Source organism: Hibiscus syriacus, unplaced genomic scaffold, assembly GCF_006381635.1.
Source record: "Hibiscus syriacus cultivar Baekdansim isolate YM2019G1 unplaced genomic scaffold, ASM638163v2 tig00000340_pilon, whole genome shotgun sequence".
In the NCBI taxonomy this organism is placed as follows: domain Eukaryota; kingdom Viridiplantae; phylum Streptophyta; class Magnoliopsida; order Malvales; family Malvaceae; genus Hibiscus; species Hibiscus syriacus.
In genome coordinates this window covers 13,725,050-13,747,535 of record NW_024061783.1, presented here as the reverse complement: position 1 = coordinate 13,747,535, position 22,486 = coordinate 13,725,050, and the positions used below count along the sequence as shown (strand labels likewise).

The window sequence follows — 22,486 nt, the reverse complement described above, 5'->3', positions numbered from 1 at the left end:
TTCTCTTGTAAATATTTTGTTCTTGTGAGCTCAATCTTGTAAACACCTACCTTAAAGAGGTTTTCTTGTTTACATCTTTTATCCTTTTGTAAAGGGGAAAGGTTCTAGCTTATCTCGTGTAAAAGCTAAGGAAAGGTTCTAGTTTAGCCCGGAAAAACTAAGGAGTTGTAAGGTTATCTCTTTGCCCTCAAAAGAAAGAACAAATTAGTGAATTTGTTGGAAAATCCTTGGTGAGGAGCTAAGGTAGTGGATGTAGACTTGGTTGATAAGTCGAACCACTATAAATCGTTGTGCAAATCTCTATCTTTCAATCTCCTTACTCCCTAAACACAAAAACCGATCCCGACCCTCTTTGCAAGAAATTCCGGTTATCGATTCGAGCTTTCGAAAATCCCAACACAATGTATATTTATCCACTAAACTATGACATATATAATTATAATATGCACAAATGAATTTTTAACTTCTCATAAGAGTTTTCATTTAATTTATCTTTGGATGCCCATGTACATTATTGAGAACAGGAGGTACGTGAGTACACTGAGGTTGTGAACGAATGTTGTCACCACAACTCGAATATATTCCCACTAGGGGTACTGAAAACATGTCCCGAAAGACCACTATGTCCCGAAGGACCACTGATAATCCCTCGACTCTTGGCATGCCAATTATACCTACAGCTCTCATATCATATAACATGGGCTTAATTATGAATACATTTCCCATTTTCGTATCTCTTTTATTACTTCTCATATAAACGTACCATTCACTTCACATGAACACATATGATCACTTTGTTTATTACTCATACATGCATTTGTTCTCTTATAATTGCATACATTCATAATATATTATATTAAAGTATTTAAAAGGTATGTAAATACTTATTATAACCATAACATATGCATGTATATGAAAAAGAATCCATAACATTAAATCTAGGAAATAAACTTATCACAAGTCTTATTTCCATTGAACTGTATCTATAGAATGCACTCACATCAGCCACACTTGATTCGAATCAATACTAGCACTTTATCTCTCTTTCGACCGTTTTTAATTCTTTGATTGTTTTGGAATAGGGTTACGTTCAGTATCTATATAATCATACATTAATCCATATCAGTATTCTACTTGATATACTCTAATCTTTCATTTCTTAGACTAAAGGAAAGGCAAATTCCATTTCTTATCTAAATTAGGTATCGGTACCCTCTATAGGGTATCGATACATCCCTTAACTGGGGTACCGGTACCATGCCTAGGTATTGATACCTTCCTTAAGGTATTAATACCCCCGTGTATCGATATTGTTCTTCAAGGTATCGGTACCCCTTGAAGTTCTTTCTAAATTTAACCTTTGAAGTATCGGTACTTATTGAATGGGTACCGATACCCCTAGCCTAAAAATCACATTTTAAGCACAAAAATCTCTTCATTCTAGCTCAATTTCTTCATATTTCATCCCCTTTCAAATACTTAACTCACCTACACATGCTTAACTCACTTTCTACTCATTCAATACATTCTTAACTTCAAAATCAAATTCTCTACATAGAATTCAAGAATCATACTCAAATTTCAACATGTTTTAAATCCAATTCTAACACTTCATACTCCTTAATTAGGTTGATGACAAGTCAAATTTAACTTCCAATTCTAATTATGAATTTTATTCCAAAATTTCATTCAAGGACTCCTAATCTTTAATCTCTCCTAAATCCATCATCTTTTGATTTTAAGACAACTTAAGCTTAATTATCATATAATGATCATAAACCAACCTTAAATTCAGCAAGAAATTAACTAACCATGAAACTCACATTTGTTTTGGGGTCTTCACGAACAAAGAAGAAAGAAGAAGAAGAAGAAGAGAACTCTGAAATATTGATCTTTTCTCATTTTCATCCAAGTGGATTATATATAACCATAACAAATTTAATTATTCCTTGCCAATTACCATTTTGTCCTTCAATTCATCATTCTTTATAATTTGATCCTACACAACATTTCCCATACAAGTCCTTAAACTATTCAATTATTCTACTTTAGTCATAAACTTCTGAAGTTTTACAATTTAGTCACTAACCCGATATTGAGGATGTTACAAATCTCCCCCTTAAGAAAAATTGTCCTCGAATTTTCACTGGGCAAATAAATGGGGGTACTGATTCCTTATGTCCTCTTCACGCTCCCACGTTGCTTCTTCTACTTTATGATTTCTCCACAAGACTTTGACCAGTGGAATAGTCTTGTTCCTTAATTGCTTAACCTCATGAGCTAGAATTTGAATCGGTTCTTCCTCATAAATCTTGTCCGGTTGAACCTCAATCTCTTCTAGTGACACGATATGGGAGGGATCAGATCGATACTTCCGAAGCATTGAGACATGAAAGACATCGTGTATCTTCTCCATTTCAGGTGGTAAAGCTAACTGATATGCCACTGATCCAACTCTCTTAATGATCTCAAAAGGTCCAATAAACCTGGGACTAAGCTTTCCCTTACGTCCAAACCTTAAAACCTTATTCCAAGGAGATACTTTTAAAAACACTTTGTCTCTAATTTGATATTCTATCTCCTTCCTCTTTAGATTTGCATAGGACTTCTGTCAATCAACCGCTGCTTGGAGATTACTCTGAATCACTTGGACCTTTTCTTCCACTTCATGAATCAACTCAGGACCGAGGACTTCTTTATGTTTAAGCTCAAGTCAATTCAGGGGCGTACGACATATTCTTCCATAAAAAGCTTCATAGGGTGCCATTTTGATACTTGATTGGTAACTATTATTGTAAGTGAACTTGGTAAGTGGTAATTTTCTTTCCCACGATCCTTTAAACTCAATAACACAAGATCTCAATATATCCTCCAGGATTTGGATAATTCGCTTAGACTGTCCATCTGTCTGAGGATGAAATGTTGTACTGAAATTCAGTCGAGTACCTAACACTCCATGCAAGGTCTTCCAGAATCTCGAAGTAAATCGAGGGTCTCGATCAGAGACTATGGAAACAGGAACTCCATACAATCTAATAATTTCTTTAATATATAACTCATCATATTTATCCATGGAGAAATCAGCTCGCACTGGAATGAAATGAACTGACTTAGTCAATCTGTCTATAATAACCCAGATTGAATCTCTTTTGTTAAGAGTTAAAGGAAACCCCGTTACAAAATCCATCGTTACGTTCTCTCATTTCCTTGAGGAAAATACATTGGTTACAATAATCCTGACGAAACTTGATGCTCAGTTTTGACTTGCTGGCAGGTCAAACACTTGGATACAAATTCGACAATGTCCCTCTTCATTCCAGGCCGCCAATATCAACTCTTGAGGTCCATATACATTTTATTTCCTCCTGGGTGCATCGTCAATGGACTATAGTGAGATTCCGTTAATAGATCATTCTTTAACTCATCATCATCTGGAATCACTAGCCTCCCTCGATAATATAGGTTCCCATCATCTTTAGTATCATAATCCGTAAACTCTCTATTCTTTATTTGCTGCAACTTTATTAAACATTTTTCATCTTTACTTTGGAATTCCTTAATCTAATCTAGCCATGATGGCTTAAGGGTCAACTCTGTATATATTGTATTGTCTCCACTTAATGATAGTCTGACATCTAAAGCTCACAAGGTTGCAAACGTTTTCCAACTTAAGGCATCTGCTACCCCATTTGCTTTTCCTGGATGAAAAGCAATCACTACATCGTAATCTTTTAGAAATTTCACCCATCTCCTCTGTCTTAAATTCAAATCATTCTGAGTCATCAAATATTTCAAACTCTTATGATCTGTATACAAGTAGCATATTTCACCATACAAGTAGTGTCGCCAGACCTTAAGAGCGAACACTATTGCAGCCATCTCCAGATCGTGCTTTGGATAATTCTTCTCATGCGGTTTTAATTGTCTCAAAGCATAGGCCACTACCTTGCCCTCTTGCATCAACACACATCCCAAACTATTATGGGACGCATCGCTATAAACCATAAAATTCTTTCCAGACTCAGGTTGGACTAACACTGGAGCTTCTGTCAAAATCTTCTTTAATATTTCAAAACTCTATTGACATTCTGGAGTCCAAGCAAATTTTACATCTTTCCTCAACAACTTAGTTAGGGGTAAAGCTATCATCGAAAAGTTTTTATCAAACCTTCGATAATAACCAGCTAACTCTAGAAAACTTCGAACTCCTAACACATTCTTTGGAACTTCCCACTCTAAAATGGCTTTAATCTTTTAGGGATCCACTCGCACTCCTTCTGGAGAAATTACATGTCCAAGGAATTTTACTTTGTTCAACCAGAATTCACATTTAGATAGTTTCACATACAGATTCTTTTCTCACAAAATCTATAAAACTATCTTCAAGTGTGAACTATGTTCTTCTTCGAACTTCGAATACATTAAAATATCGTCAATGAATACCACTATGAATTGGTCCAAGTATGGTTGAAATATTATGTTCATAAGATCCATGAAAGCAGAAAATGCATTGGTTACTCCGAATGATGTCACGATAAATTCATAATGTCCATAACTTGTTCGAAAAGCTGTCTTCGTAATATCTTTCTCTTGAATCTTCAATTGATGGTAATGAGAACGTAAGTCAATCTTCGAGAACACTGAAGCTCCTTTTAACTGATCAAACAAATCGTTAATTCGGGGGAGGGGATACTTGTTCTTGATGATCACTTTGTTGAGCTGCCTATAATCAATGTAGAGACGTATTAAACCATCATTCTTCTTAACGAATAGAACTGGATCTCCTCAGGGCGATACACTTGGTCTAATAAACTCTTTGTCCAGTAATTCTTGTAATTGAGTCTTTAATTCCTGCAATTCTTTTGGGGCCAATCTGTATGATGCCATTGCGATTGGCATTATTCCCGACATTATCTCAATTTGAAATTTCACCTCTCTATCTGAAGGTAAACCTGGTAATTCTGCAGGGAATACATCAGGGAACTCTCTAACTACGAGAATTTCTTCAATCCCCTTCTCCTTGGTTCTAACATCCAGCATATTAGCGATGAACCCTTGACATCCCTGTAGCAGTAACTTCTTTACCGTCATCACTGACATCACATTTGCCAAAGGATTCCATCATTCATTAAAAACAATAATTTCTACACATTCTAAATTTCTCAACGTGACCCTTTTCAATCTATAATCAATATTAGCATAGTAACGATATAACCAATCCATTCCCAATATCACTTCAAATTCATCGAAGGATAATTCCATCAGATTAGCAGGGAATTCAATTCCCTGAATCTGTATGGGACACCCTTGACACACTATATTTACCCAAGCACTGTGCCCTAATGGATTCGTTACTATCACCTCACTGCTAGTAGCTTCTAACTAAATATTCAATTTCTTTACTTACTTACTGCTAATATAAGAATAAATAGACCCCAAATCAATCAAGAAGAAAACATTATTGTCGTACAATTAAAAGATACCTGCTATTATCTCTGGGTCATCTCGATCCTCATTGGTCTTGTTGAGTAGAGGACTCTGACTAACTTCTTCCTCTACCTCTACCTCTTTCCCTCTGAGTCATAGAAGCAGACCTCTTTGGCTACACATATTTACTGGTTATCATGAGACAATCTCGAATAAAATGTCTGGTGTCCCCACATTTAAAACAGGATCCAGAAATCATTCTGCATATCCTTGAATGATTTCTTCCACAATATGGACATTGTCTGACTTGGCACTGGTTAGATCTCCCAGCTTCAGATCCTACTGACTGAGTTTGTCTGTCTCTCATCGGATTAAATCCTCTAGAAGATGATGCCACTTACTATGATCTAGCTTAGGGTCGAGAACTAGCATATCTACCCCTTTTTGAGGGTGCAAAACTCAAAGAAGAACCCGTTCTTTTTGATGTCTGAGCTCTTGGATCTCCAAACCTCTCATTCTGAACCATTTCTAGAGATTTGGCACGGTTTACCACCTCTTAAAATGAATACATATTCAACACAATCAACATTTCTTTCAGTCTTGGACGTAGATCTTTCACAAACCAGTCACAAACATCATTCTCTGTAGGAATAAGCTCGGCATCAAAATGGCTCAACTTGTTGAACTCACACTCGTATTCATATACAGTGTGATTCCATTGCTTCAGATTCATGAACTCTTGCTTTATCTGTCGGATGAACTTATCTCCTAAGTATTTATGGTTGAATTCCTCTAAGAATAAGGACCAAGTTACTTGATCACCAGACATCCTCAATGTAACGTTGGTCCACCAAATTCTCGTTTGCCCTCAGAGCAAGGAGACTACTCCATCCAGCTTCTTAGCATCGGAACAATGAAGTCCCTCAAGCATGATTTTCACATCATTGAGTAAAAGGTCCACAGCAACATGACCTTCTTCGGCTTCACCTCTAAACTCTTGAGCTCTTAAACCCTTCAACTCCTTCGCAACATTCATTCTCAGAGTTGAAGTACCAATACAGCATCCAATGTCCTAAAGAACATGTTTTGATTACTCACAGGCACTCTAGAAGGTGCCTGCTCATCACCTTGCCTAGCCAGAGTAAGTGAATTACTGCTCTCAGCGGGCTTATCGTCTCCCGCTTCACTTCTAGAACTATCATGTCCGAACATCTATTAAGACATAACCATGTCATTCTATTACCAAAACAACATACTTAATATTCTATCAGATCAGAAGTTCTTACTTATACGTTGACATGTACACATTTAAAGACACTTTAAACTCCGGTTTATGCCTAGAATCGTCTAAAACATGGCTCTGATACCATTAAATATTACACCCCCAACTCGTAACCAATCCGGATACGAATATAAGGTGTCACATTTGACTTTTCAAACTTTGACTCTTAAAGAAAATCATAGAAATTTGAAACTTTCATTAAAATAAAAGTTGTTACTTTACACAACTTTAACCAGAATAATACAAAATCGATCAGAGCATTTGTAATTCACAAACTGTTTACATGCCAATACACTAAATACAACAAAATGCATACTTTGCCAATTACTTCTGATATGATCTTCTAGTAAGGTATGATGTCCTTGCAACTCCTAATTCTGATCTTCTTGTTTCTTGGTACCTACGTGTAAACCACTTACACGCTAAGTCACAGACTTAGTGAGGCATAAAATGAACGTATAACAATAGATTCATGAACATGCATTACTATCAATCTATCATGACATTGCAATGTACATTTATCCACTAAACTATGACATATATAATTATAATATACACAAATGAATTTTTAACTTCTCATAAGAGTATTCATTCAATTTATCTTTGGATGCCCATGTACATTATTGAGAACAAGAGGTACGTGAGTACACTGTGGTTGTGCACGAATGTTGTCGCCATAGCTCGAATAAATTCCCACTAGGGGCACTGAAAACTTGTCCCGAAGGACCACTATATCCCGAAGGACCACTGATAATCCCTCGACTCTTGGCATGCCAATTATACCTACATCTCTCATATCATATAGCATGGGCTTAATTATGAATACATTTCCCATTTTCGTATCTCTTTTATTACTTTTCATATAAACGTACCATTCACTTCACATGAACACATATGATCACTTTGCTTATTACTCATACATGTATTTGTTCTCTTATAATTGCATACATTCATAATATATTATATTAAAATATTTAAAAGGTATGCAAATACTTATTATAACCACAACATATGCATGTATATGAAAAGGAATCCATAAAATTAAATCTAGGAAATAGACTTATCACAAGTCTTATTTCTATTGAATTGTATCTATAGAATGCACTCACCTCAACCACACTTGATTCGAATCAATACTAGCACTTTATATCTTTTTTGACCGTTTCTAATTCTTTGATTGTTCTGGAACAGAGTTACGTACAATATCTACATAATTATACATTGATCCATATCAGTATTCTAATTGATATACTCTAATATTTCATTTCTTAGACTAAAGGAAAGGCAAATTACATTTCTTATCTAAAGTAGGTATCGATACCATGCCTAGGTATCGATACCCTTATTGCATTCTATAAATTTTCATTCAAGATGGTATCAATACATTCCTTAAGGTATCGATAACCCTGGGTATCGATATTGTTCTTCAAGGTATCAATACCCCTTGAATTTCTTCCTAAATTTAACCCTTGAAGTATCAATACCTATTGAGTGGGTATCGATACCCCTAGCCCAAAAATCACATTTTAAGAAAATAAATCTCTTCATTCTAGCTCAATTTCTTAATATTTCATCCCCTTTCAAATACTTAACTCACCTACACATGTTTAACTCACTTTCTACTCATTCAATACATTCTTAACTTCAAAATCAAATCCTCTACATAGAATTCAAGAATCATACTCAAATTTCAGCATGTTCTAAATCCAATTCTAACACTTCATACTCCTTAATTAGGTTGATGACAAGTCAAATTTAACTTCCAATTCTAATTATGAACTCTATTCCAAAATTTCATTCAAGAACTCCTGATGTTTAATCTCTCTTAACTCCATCATATTTTGATTTTAAGATAACTTAAGCTTTCCTTAAGCTTAATTATCATCTAATGATCATAAACCAACCTTAAATTCAATAAGAAATTAACTAACCATGAAACTCACCTTTGTTTTGGGGTCTTCACGCACAAAGAAGAAATGAGAAGAAGAGAACTCTGGAATGTTGATCTTTTCTCCTTTCCATCCACGTGGATTATATATAACCATAACAAATTTATTTATTCCTTGCCAATTACTATTTCTGTCATTCAATTCCTTATTCTTTATAATTTGATCCTACACAACATTTCCTAAATAAGTCCTTGAAATATTCAATTATTCTACTTTGGTCATAAACTTCTAAAGTTTTACAATTTAGTCACTAACCCGGTATTGAGGATGTTACAATATTGCAGAAAGATTGGTGATTCCGGGAGCTCAAACCCGGTATAGAAAACCAAGTTTGCAGCTTTGGTTGATGACTCTGATGTTCAGGACATTGTTCTTCATGTTGAAGTGTACATCAGAGAGCCCATTTTTCTGAGAGAAAGACTTCAAGGTACTGCAAGTGTTGCCTTGAAAAAAATTCTGGCCAAATATAACAACAGTTCCACCTCCTCCTTTTCAAGTGAACAAGTAGGGAACTACCAGTTGCGCAAAGGAAACTCCATCAAACCTCAAGGATTTGTTGACATCTCAATTCGTGTCTCGGAGGAGACAAAATCTTGATTCTTTCTCAAGTATTTTTCACATAAATTGTTTTTTTTTTTTTGACATTTGAGATTGATGTTGACCTTAGTTCTTAATGTTCTTATTAACCTTTTTGGGGCTGGGATTATATATATGGTTATGCAGGTAATGATGGAGGACTTGTTCTCATGGACCATAGAGCTGATATTCCTTAGTTTACTGAAAGCAGTTATCCAACAACAGAGGCAACAAGGCCTCATGATCAATCTCAACTGAACATCTCATTCCCATATAAACATCCGCTACCATATCCCACAAACAATTATAGTCCACCAGCTTCTGGACACAACCATTGCCCGACACTTAGGACTACCACTCCTCCACCGCCACCTCCACCCTCTAACGTCGGTTAAATCCCCACTTTCTTCATCAAAACAGAGACGTATATCATCATGCCATCAAGTATTGGATTAGGGCCAAGACCTGGTTTTGCAATGGGAGTAGGAGATGTAGCACTGGCAGTTGGTGCTGTGCTCTTTGGGGATGACTTCATGTCAGGATTTGATGTTACTGCAAGCTTCCAAGATACGAGCCTCGCCATAGCCAAGGACCCTCCTTTATGATCCAATACTGCCCACTGTTGTATGTAATGTCTAAACTAAACTCTGAAGCACGATATTGAACTATGCTCAGAGAATTGATTCAATGGACATTGTAATTTGTTTGTAAGAAGCTTCTATATATTCTACAACAAGAACTTACCATGGCCATGTCTATTACCTATCTACAAGAAGCCTTTAGAACATCATGGATCATTTTTCTTCCAAATTTCAAGTTATTGATGCTTGTAGTTGTGTATAATAAAAATTTCCTTGAGAACCAAGTTTCATTCATATTATAAATTGTGAAACCATTACCATAAGAATTGTGATAGGATAAGAGTAACATTATCCATATATAAAAGTTGAGTAACCAACTTTTGGCATTTGTGAATAGCATCTCTAACATCCATAATTTCAATATTCTACTTTCAGTTTAAAGTATGGTATGTTAGCTTCATTTGGGTGTAGACCTCTAAATCATTTGAATATTATCACCAGATATGGATAGAGAGGACGGGTAAGGGCAGTAGTCCCCCGAAATTTTTAAATTCTTTTATATTTAAGATTTTTTTGTGTATTTTCTATTGATAATTTGTTTTCATCCCCCTAAAATTTTATAAGTCTGCTCACTTCTAAAATTTTATAAATTCGTCCCGTAACATAAAATCACATGTCTGTCCCTGATTATTATTTATAATCGATCAAAGTACGTTGGTTGAACAAGAATATATAAAAGAAATTCAAGGAAATGCAGACCTCAGATAAAAAAAAATCAAATACTAATGTGAGCAGTTTTTTTATATAAATTATTTGTGTTAAGGGGAAGAATTAACTTGTAACATAAAAATATCATATAAAAACCCATAAATAATATTAGGTTGTTTCCGATTATTTTGGGGTAAATATTAAATAGTATTTGTTCAAAGATAATTTTGAGCCATTTGACACTGAATGTTCACACTATTGACATTCATGATACTTTGTTCACCCGAGACTTCAAAGAATAATAATTCCTTTACCACCGAAATCAGTTGATTTGTGCGATTGTTTCCGATTATCTTTATCATTGTAATGTTACGTCTGCTTTAATTTCATTAATAAATAATCTCAAGTAATAGCTTAGATTGCGGGATTTTCTCCTTTTGGATGACCTTTTTCCTTCTTTATTATGAGAGATTGTATTTGTGAAACTTGTTGATAATTTTTTCATTTGAAATTTATTTAATCTAATTTAAAAGATATTTATATTTTATATACATTTATCAAATATTTTTCACATACCAACTTTCATTAATACAATACTGATTATGAAGATGAAATACAATAATTTAGTGAAGAAATAGAAACTTTTTAGTAATATTAGGTGTTTATAAGATAGTATTTTTTTTCAGATTTTTTAGTAAATTAACAATCGACGCATACACACTCTACAGACGTAGCTATTCAAACTCAATACCTCAAGGAAGAATAACACTTCCTTTACCAATGAGACAAATAAAATCAAAAAACTTTTGGATCGAAATAGATAATCTCATACATTATTGAATTTGAACAGACAAAGAAGACCAATTATTGATTTGCTAAACAACCATCGGTTAGAAGGAGACAAATTGACACCATCCCATCATTGATTTCATGGTAAATGTCACAATGAGCATAGTTTGATCATGTAAAAACAAAAACAAAAGCTCTGTGATTAGTTGTGCCTAAACAGTAAAAACTGTGGGTTAAATTAAAAGGAGATAAATTGTCACTATGCCACTGATTTGCTAAATCTCACAGTAAGTATTGTTGTTGTATCCTGCCTCGATTTTCTTCCCACCACATCCTTGCCTGCATTTCTCCAAACCTTTCTCGGCTGCAATGAATCATTCATACATATCAAGAAACAAACTATGGTTTTTTGTTACTACTAACACTTTCATATTAAGCTCCCTTCTATAGTTTGCAGTTGGGGCCATGGGGGAGCGGAAAAACGTCCCGTAAATTCACAGCAGGATAACCAGGGTCATGGAGGTGAGAGGACCAGTTACCAACTCAAGCTAGCAATTATATGGCCTAGGTTTTTGGATCATATGAACTACACTGGAACCAAATTAATCAATCTTATAGGACCATTGAATTGTCTGCTTCCATCGACATAGTTCCCTTACTTCACTAGGGATTACTTAACTCAAAAATGCTAATTATGATATCAATCTGTCCCACCATACTTCATCTAAGAAATAAAATACAAAACCCTCCACTCAGAGTTTAATCATGGAGAAAAATAAGCAAAGAGCTAGCTGAATCCAAAGAGGTCTATTATACATTTTAGTTTTAAGCTGTTTATTCAAAGTTTGCAAAGGGCAACTCTCATTTTATTTGAAAGATGACCAACTCAAAGAAAACATGGCAGTGATAAACAACGAATTCATAAGCATTTACATCTACTAGTCAGAGACTTAGAATCTCAAACCTTTCAGCAATTTTCTTTAGCAAATAAGGATTTGACTTCAAATCTCGACTTTAGAGTTTAAGGCTACCATTAATAGAGCCTATCCCAAATGATTTAAAGGCAACTCTAGAGCAATGAAGGACGGAATGGCCGGTTGGTAATAATCAGCAAGAAAACATAGGACCAAAATAAAAAGGGTTTGGGTTTTTATTCCATCGATTCCCGCATCTGGAATGAAGAATATGGCTTCTCTTAGAGTTTTATTTTATAATACTATTTGAACAGTTTTGACCTTTATTCCATCTATTTTGTATACCAAACAAAATACGTACCTGAAGCGGACACGTCTAAGCTCACGAGAGCCACCTGGAAGTGCTCTAATAGTGAGGTAAACCCCTGGTTCATCCTGCTCAACCCATTCGGTTTCTATGTCACTGGTATTACTAATGGAGGGCTCTCTAGAATAATTTTCTCTTGACGAGCTACTCCTTACAGAGCCATCTACAGATGATGTCTCAGTCTTGGCACCACTAATGCTGGAGAGTTTCGGTGTTGAAGCAAGTGCAGCGGAGTCATAATATTGACGGGATTGCACTGGGCGATGATCTAGGGAATCCGATGGAGAGTAGCCCATTCCTGTTGGCCGCACAAAGTTGTGCGGCTGTTCTTTTTCCAGGGGTGGAGTCAAAGGACCTTCCTTTGCTGATTCAACTCTTGATCCCTGTAAGGGGTGGACAAAACTAATTGGAATACGAGAAGGCTTAGAAAGCTTATTGAATTTTAAAAATATAAGAACTAGGACTTCCCCCAACTGATGCTAAAGACAATAAATAAGTTGAAAAAATAAATTGGATGGAAGAAGCTTACTTTGTCTTCAGATCTTGAGGGAGTTGAAAGTGGGACTGCTTGATGGTTGAAGTGTTGAACATTGTATAATTCCATGATCTTGTCATAGTTCTCTGACCACCACCTTTGAGCTTGCCATTTATTAAACATTTCACGACTGATTAAATTAACAAAAGGATAGATTAGCACTCCAAGCAATCAACAAGAAACCATAGAATGAAAAAAGAGCAAAAGCTGATAATTGCAGTGCTTGAAGTTTAAAAATCCTCGAAATGGCAAGTGTGCAGAAAAGAATAGACAATTGGTTATTCAACGGATCTACAGCAGCTTAGTGCCTCGCTAATTTCAGTTGAGTCCATTAACAAGATAATCAAGAACATCAGTTGATTTCAAAATGTTATCAAGAGGAACCGATTAATTAAGTTGCAGAGTCATAGAAGTTTAAGTTTCAAAATGTTTTTATCTTGGTCCTATGTTTCAAACTTAAACATCAGTTGATAATGCTCTTTGTGCAATACTGTCCAAAAATAGTTTTATACAGTAATTATCAAACAAAATATCCCATCAATTTTTCAGCCAAATATGCAGATAAAAGGTGGGTTCTTAAAAAAAAGCAAGGAACCATTGCAGATTTGGAATCATATCCTTCCATACATTGGAGGTAATGACCTTCAGTCCAGTATAGCCAATATTTTCTCGGTGAAAAGGCAAGAGATAACATTATCTCAAAGTTAAATACGAGGATAAAATTAAAATAAGAAGTAGAGGAACGGAAAATTAGTCCGACTTTTTTCCCTTTCAGATTTCTTATAAGTATCTAAATCATCATTTCTATAAATTATGCAGGATGATAAGTCAGGAAACAACCTGGAGTTTGTAGTCATGTATGTTCAAAGTCTTCTGTCAATATTATAACGTGAAAATGATGAGATGGTAAAGAATAAACAATATTAAAAGCCATTGGTGCTTAACACTGAGGCCCTTAGGGTTGCTACATGAGAAACACGAAATATGGAAATGGTATTTCCTGAGTGAGATTGTACTGAGGAGTTAAGACATGAAAGGTTTTATTTTTAGCCCATAAAAAAACCAATTACTAATTGACAAGGAATGACTTCTAGGAAAGGACATTTTCTTGTGATTCTATTAAATGCCTTGTTCAATGACAATCACCAGGGCAATGTAAATGTAGCCAGTGAACTCCCTGAACGACAAAGGGAATTGCATGTGAAGAAGACATTTCTTTAATCCTTTAGTATTACTGTTACAGAAAGTTCACCAATCAGTGTACTACTCAACAATCAAATAAACTTGGCCATAGTGTCTTCTCACACATTCCACTTACTGACATACCAATTCACAACCCACTATCCAAGGAATAAGAAACACATACAGATCAAATAGTTTAACCATCATAAAGCTCCAGTTGACCAACAAGTGTTAGATGCAATGGTAAACACTGCACTCACCGGGAGAGAACCCAAATTCAAACCTTGGAGATGGTGTTTTTGAGAGGGGTAGCACAAACCTTAAAAAGTTTAGTGCTCATGAACTGTAAAATGAACAAAAAGGATACCTATTCAATGATGAGATATAGATTGAGCTTATTTGACCATGAGAAACCAAAATTTTGTCCTCATTATTGCATAATCACTAGCGATGCAAGAAAAGCTATAATGCAAAGTGGCTCAAGCCATAGAGAGAACTCAGGTCTAGCGGCCAATTCAATGATGAGATATAGATTTCACTCACAAAGCCTCTCATGAAAATTAGTGAGACAGCAACACAGACATGAAGTGACAAAGGATAATGTCGAGGCGTCCAGCTCCAATTACCACAATCAACATACTTACCACATGCAATCACAAACCAACGAACAGAAACCTCCAGTATCAAACAAAGGGCAAAGAATGGCAACCAAATCTCAAGGAGACAACTCCAAAACAAAACAATATAAACACTTGCAAAGCATATATTTGATATACAAACGTTTGAACCAAAGAGTAGATCACAAATATGATGGCTACCATTTCAAAACATAAAATGTGATCGCATCCGGGCAAACCATAACCTTCAATATCATATATACCATTAACAAAATAAAGTACCTGAATCGAATTCGTTTCAGGTCATTCCCTCCTTCAGGCAATGAGACGAATGTGATTAAAACACCGGGCTCCACATGAGCAACCCATTCCTTAGGTTCATCTTCCTCCATAAACGCTAATGATTCTGTACAGCCACTAACTGATGTTGGGGTACCTTCTGCACTGGAAAGTCCTTTTAGTCTTGATTCCATCTCTTTGCCCCAGTTTCGGGGTGTATGGCTTCCGTTTCTTCGGTAAGGGCAATGGAAATGTGCTGAGTCAGAAGCAGCATCAGAGTCAACATAGTTCCGGTTATGGTTTGATGAACCAGAACATGGCTTGCAGTTTTTATAAGCTCCCGATGCTTTCAATGCAATGTCCTTGATCTGAGAATTATATAAAAAGAAATTTCCACTGTCACTAAAAGCCTTTTTTGTTATTGGGGAAAGAAAAGATAGAAAACAAAACAAATTCAGGGAATTTTTGCTTTTCCCCTTTTCTTCTGAAAACTAAAAAATTTTAGAAGGAAAAACAAACTCGATAAAGATATAAGAAACAAACACCAGCACAACAATAAACCCATAAAAAAGATTCACAGCTTATTTTCCAATAAAAGACAACATCGAAGACGAATTATTCATAATCACCTTTTTTCCGCATTTTCTCGGGAAACAAACACAAAAAGCATGTAAGCAAATTTGTACATATTTATACATGTATATAGTGAGTAAAAAAATTACCTGAGAAGTGAGAGATTTAATGGCTTGCCTAGTCCTAGGAGTTTCCAAAGTATCTTCGTCCTGTTGACGACCAACAGATCCATTGTTGTTGGTTAGCTGCTTTGAACAAGTTACACACGTTAACATCTTCCCTTCTCTCAGTCTCCTCCCCCCAAATAACAAAAGCCTATATCAAATTCGACAACCAAAATGACAAACAAATACAAAATGGCTATGTGAAGGAAAAGGAAGCTTGCTTATGGGGAATCAAGGGTTTCTTCAGAATCAAAAGGAATGGGTCGGCAGCTTGAATTGTTACTGTGTGAACGGAAGAGTAAACGGAAAGAGAAGAATCAAAGGGAATCCAGACAGATTAACATATAATAAATTAATAAAAATTATTATGATGATTTTGGATATTAATAAACGAATCCAAAAACAAAAAAATTGACCGTTAATGGAGGAAAGAGAGCATGGTTTTATGGTTGGAAATTAAAAAAAAAGGTAAATTGCAAATTTCAGTACTAAATTTACTCTTTCTCTTATTTTGGTCTCTCTATCGTTAAATAGTTAACATCGTTAAAAAAATGTTTAAAAAAAATAATTTTTTAATCAAAAAACGTTGTTTTGCATCTATATAACAGTTCATTTTAACTCCTTTAACTATTTAACAGCCGAGTGAAAAAAAATCAATGTATTAAATTTAGTGAGAAAATTTAAAAAAAAAATAAAGTATATTGAGTGAAATAGGAGAGAGAAAGTAAAGTTCAGTTACTCAATTTGTAATTTACCAAAATAATATATGTTTCCTCTTCATTTGTCTTTGTTTTAGGGTACATTTCTTATTTAATCACTCAACTATTACTATAGTTTTATTTTAGTCAATTATCATTAAAATTTTAACAAAATTGCTAACATAATATTTTTCATTTTTCAATGATGATATGGATTTACCTTATGGTAACACATCAACATCATTAGTAATCTTGTACTCGTAGGTGATCAAAGTGAAACTAAAACGTGACATTAGTGATGATTTTAAAAAAATAATTGGATTGCCAAAATAAAACCAAAATTATAATTGGGTGACTAAATACATTGTCTAACCTTTTCTTATAAAGAAGATATTGTGATTTGGGCAATTTGACCACTGGTACTGTAGACTTTTTTTCTTTATTAATTTAAATTTAAATTATACATATTTTTGTTAATATTATTAGATTTTTTATTGGATTCAAATAATATTTCCCAAAATATGCTAATGTAAATACGAAGTTCCCAATTTTAGACCAAAATTAACGTAATCAGAATATTATTTCATTTAGGCTTAATACAAAAAAAAATTACTTAAATTTTATCTCGAAAAATGTTTTAGTACTTAAATAAATTTCGTTAAAAATAGGTTTCTAACGTTTTTATTGAAGATTTTTAGATGTCTGGACTCTAACGGCTGTTAAGTGACACATGCCACGTTCTGATAATATTAAGAATTTATTTAAAAAAATTATTAAAAAAAACCACAACCCAGGCTTGCGTCATCCTTCTCCTTTTCCCTTTCCATGGTCATTGGTGGGTCATCCGTGTCCGTCACCGCCACCTTCATTGGCACCGGTGTCGAGCCCTAACTAAACCTCCATTGGCTTTTCGTCGTAAAGTGTTATCGTTTATTATAGAGAAACGTTTAAAGGTTCGTCGGTTTCAATCCCGATGTCTTTAAGCCACATCACCGCCACCACATTCGAACCACCATACAATTCCGATCAAAATCCAAGTGTTCAACGACGATGTGGCCCAAAATGACCGGCAACGATAGTAGCCAGAAATGACCGGCAACACTTGATAACGTAGGTTGAAATGAGATATTTTAGTTTTTAATTTTTTTTATAATTTCATTAAAAGTTTATAATAAATTAAGGTATTTTAAAAATAATGTTTTTATTATTAAAAATTAAAAAAATATAACGGTAGGCACTTAAAAGTATAACTGAGAAAACATTAAACACATATTTTTGGTAAAAAACAAATTAGACACCAAAATGTTTTTCGAAGACACTTATTTTTTTATTAAGCCTTTCATTTAATGACAGATCAAAAAAATATTTTTGAGAGTGAACATATATATATATATATATATATATTAATAACTTAAACATTTTTATAAGATGAACACAAATAAAACTTTAAAATAAACATAGTTAATAAAATAAATAATTAACGAAGATCCGCTGTTGATTTTACTCCCGTCCTATGTAGGAGGGAGCAAATTATAGCTTACTTATAATTATAATATTCTAATTTACAAATTACAATTAGATTTAAGGAAAATTACAAAATATGGTAACTTTTATTTAATGACATTTAAGAGTTTTTTTTTTAAATTAAAATCTTTTTGAGAGATTCAAATAAAATAAATTTGTATTAATTATGAATAAACTTGAATTTCATATTTCAACTAATTTTGAACCCGTTCGATGCAAGCGATACTCATTGCAATAAATTATCATATTTCAAATGATATATATATATATATATATATATATATATATGAGACGTACACGTGAGATGTAAAGAATCAAAATTGTGTTTTTTCAAATTATCATACATTGATTTAATATCGTTTAAGCAAAGTCTTAAGTTGTAGTCTATTTTATATATAGAAAATCATTGTTAAGAGACTTACTTACTAAAGCTATGTGTGTGATGCAGGTCAGTCCGAATTAGTCAAGACAAAACCTTAGAACCAAGAAGACAACAAATTTTTTTCCCGTCTAGAAATGAAGGCAAAAGTAATTGAGTAAATGCTTGTTTTCACCGATGTATTAGTTTAAATGGTAAGCAATTTGATATCGTTTAAGTAAGTCTCGAGTTTGAGTCTATGCAGAAAATCGCTGGAAGACTCGCCCACCAAAATTAGATGTGCGATCTGGGTCAGTCTGGATTAATAAGTCTTGAAAACCATAAGAAAAAAATAGAAAAACAAGCTTGTTTTCACACCCAACAAAGTGTGATAAATGGTACAAAACCAAACACAAATGAACAGAATCAGCCCGTAATCTATGTGAGGTAAATTATTGTCTGATGAGACAAAATGGAAGAAAAAGAATATAAGAAAAGGGAAAAAGAAAAGCAGCAAATAAATGGTGTTAAGAGCAAGAAAAGGATGGCCATTATGCCGTCATCAACAATGTTTCTATTGTTTAATTAAGTTTGCACATTTCATCATCAATTTGCCTTGTCACCTGCCTCCCATTTGTCATCCATTTGTGGAAAAATAAAATCCATGCTATTGCTGCTGCTGCTGCCTGAATTAAACATTGCATCAGCCATATCCGCCACTGCTGGAAACTCAACAGCTTCCCTTCCGTATCGGCTCCCCATGGAAGCTCCGCCACCACCGGCTGCCGACGATGCACCTGCATCGCCACCACCTCTTCCACCAGAACTCGAACCCGAATCCAGACTGAACTCCATTGAGAGCCATGTTCCTAAAGGAGCTGCTGATGAAGAAGAAGTTGGAGGTAGTGTAGGCTGAGAAACCATAACCATGGGATCCTGAATCAGAGGGGTTGACGATGGCGGCGCGATGGAGGGGGCGGTGGAGGACATGTGGCACGTGTGCTGGCCAATGTAGGTTACTTCAAATGTGTAAAAATCGTTGTCCAGTCGCTGCACTTGCTTCTTTGCGGGGCAGTTATACATCTTTTGGTGTGTGCACCTGTAGTATGCCCTGAAAATCAACCCCTCGTGTCTATCATTTTACCGACTTTCACTTTTTACTTATTTTATTTTCGTATCTACAGTATTGGAACTTGTGATAAAATTTGGAGTGGTAAACTTAAAATTAAAAAAAATCACAAGTTTAATTTAAATTTTTTGAAAATTTTAAAGGATTTAGTTTACATTTTTTTTTCAAAAATATTGGGATCTATCTAAAGTTTTTGAAATTTTAAGAGACTCAATGAGAATATTTAAAAATTATAAGAGGGGTTTAATTAAGAATTTTCAAAAAAATTAAAGATTAATATGAATTTTAAAAAATCTTGTGGGGGCCAAATTAAATATTTTAAAAATTTTAAAAGCCTAAATTATAATTTTTTAAAGTTGGGGTGACTCCTACTAGCCACCATTGTATTCCGCCATTGATCATGTATGATCATCAGTGGAGATGTCTGTTTTCTTCAGGGTGGACATATATTTTTATGTTAATTGTTTATTTTATTGATTGTGTGCACCATGAAATTTTATTTGTGCTCGCCTAACATAAAAACTTTATATTATTAATATATATTTTTTTGATACGAATATTATTAATATATATATTTTTATCTTGAAAAAAAAAATTAGATCCGTCACCAATCATCATCGCCACTCATTTAAAGGTGTGAACCATGAAACATCCACCCACCATTTTATTATCTCTACATATGTTAGTATATAAAGTGTTGAAAGATTCATATATAGAAGCAGTCAACTGATTAATTTTATTTTCTTGGGAAAGGAAGAAGCAGTCAAATCTTTTAAAAAATTATATAGGGGGAGACCAGGTGAAATTCTAAGCGACCTCCTGTTCTTGATCAAAGTTTTGAATCTTCAAGTAACTAACATGAATTTAAACATGCATGCATATATATGCCATGATTTGAATCATAAATGCATAAACAATGAATGAATTGATAGATTTACCTAGGGTACCTTGAACCCAGAATTTCTTTCTGCCCATATTTTCTCCAAGTATAGTTATCCTCCGGAGGAAGGTCGGTATTCCCCATCTGAGGGGCCGGCACTCTCATTCTGCATTTCTCTTCATCATGTTTCCTGCTGTTGTATTATAAGTAACGAACAACAAAATCAATATCATACATACATGTACATGTACATATATAATCTGGGAAATTGAGTTTCTAACCTTCTATGGGAATGTTGGGATGAGGATGAAGAACCTATACCAGAATCCGACACCTCCATGGCCTGGATTTCTTCCCCGATGCTAATGCTGGTTCTGCCAGATTGAATCATATCCATTGCTTGTGTAATGACACCATAATTCAACAATTCCTGCAAACTGGGATCAGTCTGCTGCTGAGGATGAACATTGTTCAACATTTCCTTGGCACTGGCAAACATGTTTACGATATTATCACAAGACTTGTAAAGTGTTTCGGGCTGGTTAGCCAAATCCCCGAGCCTTGCTTCGAGGTCTTTAGCCAACCTGCAGCCACGGTGGATGAGAGACAAGGCTTGTTGTAGTGGATCCATGGTTTGGTTGGCACTTGGATTGAAGTGAAGCATGATTTATGGGGAAGATTTAAGCTTGTTATATGGGATTTAAATGTTGTCTGCTTTTTTGGTGTGTTTCTAAGCTGCTGCCGATGAGTGCCAGATTTTCAAAGTATTTAACGTACCTTCTACACGGTATATTAAAATGGAAAAAAAAAAGTTTGGAAAACGACCGAGTCTAGGTCTGATTTGCCCCCTTCTACCATGTTTGGCCCATTGGCATTGGGAGAGTCTTCATCTCCACCTTACCTCATTGAAACTACCTTTAAGACCCAGAAGAACATCGACGAATTTTCTTCGGTTTGAAGCTTTGACCATTAATTGAGTCTTGAATGGGAACTTTGAGACATTTCCTTCTTCTGGATTCCATGGACTTAAGACCTCTCCATTTTCTTACTAATTTCCTCCCTTTACTTATCTATTTTTTAAAAGGGTATAATATTAAAATTGTCTCCTAACATATCATTTTAACCTCTAACATTTTAATTTTAAATCAAAATAGTCCATGTTAGATGAAAACCGTTAGTTGACTAACGATCTAACGATCAACACATATTATTGACATGAAATTATCACATCTGCTAAAATTACTGACGTATCATATGTTATGTCACCCAAGATGATGATATGATAAGTACAGTGGTGATGTAGGGGCAGAAGGGGGACATGGCCCATCCCAACTTTTATGTTTTAATTGTATTTTAAACCCTTAAAAGTTTTTAAACCATTAAAATTATGCCCTAACCCTCCTAAAATTTTCCGTTTTAATTATTTTTAAGACATCATCAGTTTTAAAGTTAAATAAAATTAAATTTTGCCTCTAACTTTTTTAGTTTAATTACTTTTTAGGACATGATAATTATGAAATTAGTGAAATTAAGCTCAATCCTTTATTTTTATGATTTAATTACTTTTTAGAACCTTGTTAATTTCAAATATAAGCAACTTGCCCCCTCACATAATTTCATCATAGCTCCTCCGTCCTTGGGTATTTACAATATCATCTATTGTGATGATGTGGTACGTGCCATATCACTCAAAACAATAACATGATACATAATACATCAATAATTAAATAAATGCGAAAATAGCATATCAACAACATATGTTAATCGTTAGTCAACTAACGATTTTCATCTAACAATAATCATGACTAAAAATTTAGAACGTAAGGAGTTAAAAAGAATTAAAATTAAAATAATCATTCAAATAATTAAATTCAGGGAGAAAAGCCCTTATATGTTTTTAAAAATGAATAGGTTTTTTACGTTGACCATTTGCGGCGTAAGAGGGTTGAACCCT

The 22,486-nt window shown here is 34.4% G+C and overlaps 2 protein-coding genes across 2 annotated transcripts; both read right to left on the bottom strand.

Moving 5' to 3' along the window:
* Positions 1 to 11,524: 11,524 nt before the first annotated feature.
* On the bottom strand, positions 11,525 to 16,239 carry LOC120198919 (protein Brevis radix-like 2). Its single transcript, XM_039200159.1, has 5 exons — positions 15,929 to 16,239; positions 15,210 to 15,574; positions 13,123 to 13,258; positions 12,588 to 12,976; positions 11,525 to 11,676 (listed from the first exon to the last, which is right to left on the bottom strand). The coding sequence occupies exons 1-5, from the start codon at positions 16,052 to 16,054 to the stop codon at positions 11,595 to 11,597; spliced, it is 1,098 nt and encodes a 365-aa protein (XP_039056090.1). The 5' UTR covers positions 16,055 to 16,239; the 3' UTR covers positions 11,525 to 11,594.
* Positions 16,240 to 19,099: 2,860 nt separating this feature from the next.
* On the bottom strand, positions 19,100 to 21,163 carry LOC120200138 (WRKY transcription factor 55-like). Its single transcript, XM_039201048.1, has 3 exons — positions 20,814 to 21,163; positions 20,591 to 20,725; positions 19,100 to 19,634 (listed from the first exon to the last, which is right to left on the bottom strand). Exons 1-3 carry the CDS (start codon positions 21,161 to 21,163, stop codon positions 19,130 to 19,132), a joined length of 990 nt encoding a protein of 329 aa, XP_039056979.1. The 3' UTR covers positions 19,100 to 19,129.
* Between the last annotated feature and the right edge of the window lie 1,323 nt (positions 21,164 to 22,486).

Bases quoted from the DNA above. Each gene is read 5' to 3' on its own strand.
- LOC120198919 (XM_039200159.1), bottom strand. From the start codon at position 16,054: ATGTTAACGTGTGTAACTTGTTCAAAGCAGCTAACCAACAACAATGGA. The intron at 15,575-15,928 runs GTAATTTTTTTA...TATAATTCTCAG, and splicing joins TTAAATCTCTCACTTCTCAG to ATCAAGGACATTGCATTGAA. The intron at 12,977-13,122 runs GTAAGCTTCTTC...CACCCCTTACAG, and splicing joins CCTCAAGATCTGAAGACAAA to GGATCAAGAGTTGAATCAGC.
- LOC120200138 (XM_039201048.1), bottom strand. From the start codon at position 21,163: ATGGATCCACTACAACAAGCCTTGTCTCTCATCCACCGTGGCTGCAGG. The intron at 20,726-20,813 runs GTTAGAAACTCA...ATAATACAACAG, and splicing joins TCCCAACATTCCCATAGAAG to CAGGAAACATGATGAAGAGA. The intron at 19,635-20,590 runs GTAAATCTATCA...GTTGATTTTCAG, and splicing joins CTGGGTTCAAGGTACCCTAG to GGCATACTACAGGTGCACAC.